At 38.1% G+C, this 3,749-nt stretch overlaps 1 protein-coding gene across 1 annotated transcript; it reads left to right on the top strand.

Moving 5' to 3' along the window:
- Positions 1-1,014: 1,014 nt before the first annotated feature.
- On the top strand, positions 1,015-3,176 carry LOC104525936 (kinesin-like protein KIF27; the record flags this gene model as incomplete). The annotated part of the gene is made up of 2 exons (XM_010169228.2): positions 1,015-1,255; positions 2,539-3,176. Coding segments are annotated over exons 1-2 (879 nt in total), but the record flags the coding sequence as incomplete, so codon positions are not given.
- Between the last annotated feature and the right edge of the window lie 573 nt (positions 3,177-3,749).

Below are 3,749 nucleotides of genomic sequence, written 5' to 3'. Positions count from 1 at the left end.
CTGAACACAGTACTCGAGGTGTGGCCTCACCAGTGCTGAGTACAGGGGACAATCACTTCCCTACTCCTCCTGGCCATGCTGTTCCTGATACAGGCCAGGATGCTGTTGATCTTCTTGGCCACCTGGGCACACTGCTGCCTCACATTCAGCTGGCTGTGCACCAACACCCCCAGGTCCTTTTCCACCAGGCAGCTTTCCAGCCACTCTTCCCAAGCCTGTAGCGTTGCACGAGGTGGTTGTGACCCAGGTGCAGGACCTGCACTTGGCCTTGTTGGACCTCATACGATTGGCCTTTTAATTCTGCTTACTGTTACAACTTCACTTATCTTTCTTCTAGTAGTAGTTACTTACTGTTCTTATAAGTACCATTGCCAGCCAAATTCTTTAGGTAGTGGATGTCACAATCTAAGGCTGTTCATAGCTCAGCAATTTTAGTTTTATACATATATTTACTAAATTCATAGTTATATGTAAGTAACCCTTTATTGTTTTGGTAAAAAGAAGAAAGATTCTTGGCATCCTCTCATAGACAAACAGTTAGTTTTCATATTCTTGAATAAAGAATATAACTTATTTATGGAATATTAAAAAAAAATAAAAACAGAGTTTGGCATTAGCCTTTAAAAAAAAATAGGAGATTACTGTAAATGTTGGTCATAAATCTTGTTTCACCAAGTTACTCATGGTCTTTGCTATATTTAAGTGGAATTTATAGTTTCTCAAACCCTTGCAATGTCATTGCCAACCGAAGCGAGTAGGAATAAAGAAGAAATCTGTACTCTGAGGACTACAGATTTCAAGTAGACTCCATATTTTTAATTTTTTTTTTTACTGTAACATTATGTAACTTATAACTTTGAATCCTATTAATGGATGCAAACAAATATTCTGAACCCCAGAAAAACAGTTACCAACATCCTTGGGAACACTGAGCTCTTCAGATTCCCTAGTATACTGAGTAGCAAATCTCAGAGGCTGCTCTCCATCTTCATTTTTTGTAATTTATGTGGCAGAATGACTGCAAGCTTCTGTGACATCTTTGCTTATATTTTAGCATCAGCTGCAGAGGATGAAAAGGGCATAATCCCACGAGCTATTCAGGAATTATTTCAGCATATTTCTGAAAACCGTAGCATTGACTTCCATGTGAAAGTATCTTATATAGAGGTTTACAAGGAAGAACTTCGAGATTTATTGGAGTTGGAGACCTCTGGGAAAGAATTACATATCCGAGAAGATGAAAAGGGAAATACAGGTAGGATTTCAGCTCTCAGACTGGGTGTGTTTTGTTTCGGTTTAGCTGGTTTGAAGCAGTTTGGGTTCAGATGCCTGTGAACAATATAGATGTTCCATCAGAAATGGCAACAAATGATGAAGTAGAAATACAATTAATGCTTCTGCAGATTCTGTCTAAAAACACAATAGTGTGTGATTATTCGCTTAAGTATTTCAAGGTTAAGCCTTTACTTCTCCTTTCAAAATTGTACTTGTTAAGCCACTTATACTGTAAATATCTGCTCCCTTTCAGTATGAAATGAGAGGAAAAGAACATTTCATTAAGAGTAGCATGTGATTTTTTTCAGGGCTTTGAAATTAACATGTATCTTAGAGTTCTGCTGTCCACTGCAGAGATACCTTATTCTGAAATGAGAATATTTTGGGGGTTTGTTTGGTTTGGTTTGGTTTGGTTTTTTATTCTTTATATTCTAATCGTTCTGTTTGCTCTAATATTAACACACTGCTGCACCGAGCTGGCATGGTTTTCTTGTCTGTAGCGGGAAGAAGGCGCTAATTTAGCGCAAATCTTACAGACAATATAATTGCTTCATAAGGACCCCACAATATATTTTAAACTATTTCTCTTCTTCGGTACAGTTTGAGTCAGCTTCAGATGATTGTACTAGGACATTTCCCATTCATCATTAAAACAAAGCACACAAAATAAGCTTGGTAGGAGTCCTTGGTAGCAAGTGCACTTCCACATTGTTAGATTACTAATAGATACCTGTCTAAAAGGCCCAACTACCTGAGCTATACAGAAGATAAATTCTCTTCTTACCATAGGCTAGGAATCCCTTTCTACAGGAAATGTAGAAATCCCTACAATCCCTAATCCTTATAGTCTTATTTGTTTTTTAAACTGGCAAAATATCCTTTGAGCTGACTTTACTCACTCTTTTTCTGGATAGCACAAGATTGCAAATTCTATATGGCAATGTGTAAATGAGTAAAGCGGTGTATTGCATTTAAGGTATTGTTTCAAATGCTATGACACAACACACCCATATATTAAATATAATATATATATTTAATATATGGGTGTGTGGTTTCAGGTTTCAGATGTGGTGTACCTCACGCTTTTCACCTATTGATGTTTTATTTTTCTGTAGCTATGTGCTATGACCTTTTATTAACGCAGGCTTGTGTATTTATCTAATTTGTCTTTATAGTTTGACTGTTGCTAATTGCTGTAAACTTTTGCTGGAGTGTTTAGAACTGATTGAATTATTCTTACTTTCCTTGGTTTGTTGTTTGAAGTGATTGTCGGTGCTAAGGAATTCCAAGTAGAATGTGCAGATGAAGTGATAAGCCTGCTGGAAAGTGGCGATGCAGCTCGTCACACAGGCATAACACAAAGGAATGAGCACTCCAGTCGATCTCATGCCATTTTCACCATCAGTGTTTGTCAGAAACAGTCTGCAGAGTCTCAAAAAAATACTGATGTTGCACAGGATTCATCTTGGAAATCAGTCCAGATGATTGCTTCAAAGTTTCATTTTGTGGATTTGGCAGGATCAGAGAGGGTGACAAAGACTGGAAATACTGGTGAGCGCTTCAAAGAATCAGTTCAGATCAATAGTGGCCTGTTGGCCTTGGGAAATGTCATCAGTGCCCTTGGAGACCCAAAAAGGAAAAGTGCACACATTCCATACAGGGATGCTAAAATCACTCGTATTCTGAAAGACTCCCTTGGAGGAAATGCCAAGACTGTCATGATAACATGTATAAGTCCATCCTCATCAGACTTTGATGAATCTTTAAATTCCCTCAAATATGCCAGCAGGGCCAAAACCATTAGAACTAAACGAGTTGTAAATTACAGCCCCGATCAAGACCGGATTGATGAAATGGAACTTGAAATCATATTGCTTCCAGAAGCTTTGCAGAACCAGCAAGTCAGTAATCAGTGTTCACACGACTTAAATCAAGAAAGAACTCGTATCAGTTCACTTGAGGAGCAGCTCGCCCAGCTTCAGGTTCAGTGTTTCAGTTACAGAAGTTGCATAGATGAAGCCTTCCCATTTCTGGTTGATTTGAATGATAATGTTAGCTTAAAAAGAAGCCAGCGGGACAGGTTGCAGAGCTGGATTGCTAGGGTACAGGAAGTAAGGAAGGAAGCTCTCACCATGCAGGAAACTGACACAGGAACTGGGACCAGCCAAGAGCCACATCACATCACAGTTCTTCAGCTAAAGAGGGAACTAAAGAAACACCAGGTATTTAATTGCAAGTTGATTATTTAAATAACTATGTGAAAGAGCAGTCTGCTAAAACTTGAATTCAGTTTGAAAGATGTAAAGCTGTTACTCTTACCTGTACTTAATTTGGCAATTTAAATTTAATTCACAATCTTGTATAATTTTGTTTGCCTAATCCCTGGGACATAGCATTATTTTAATAGATGACTGAATAGACAGTCATCTTAGTCATGGTAGAGATAGATAAAATAATGTTATATCTTGGCTAGT

This window comes from Antrostomus carolinensis, unplaced genomic scaffold (genome assembly GCF_000700745.2).
Source record: "Antrostomus carolinensis isolate BGI_N321 unplaced genomic scaffold, ASM70074v2 scaffold51755, whole genome shotgun sequence".
NCBI lineage: Eukaryota > Metazoa > Chordata > Aves > Caprimulgiformes > Caprimulgidae > Antrostomus > Antrostomus carolinensis.
The sequence above is the reverse complement of the archived record's forward strand: the minus strand, read 5'-3'. Positions and strand labels throughout refer to the sequence as shown.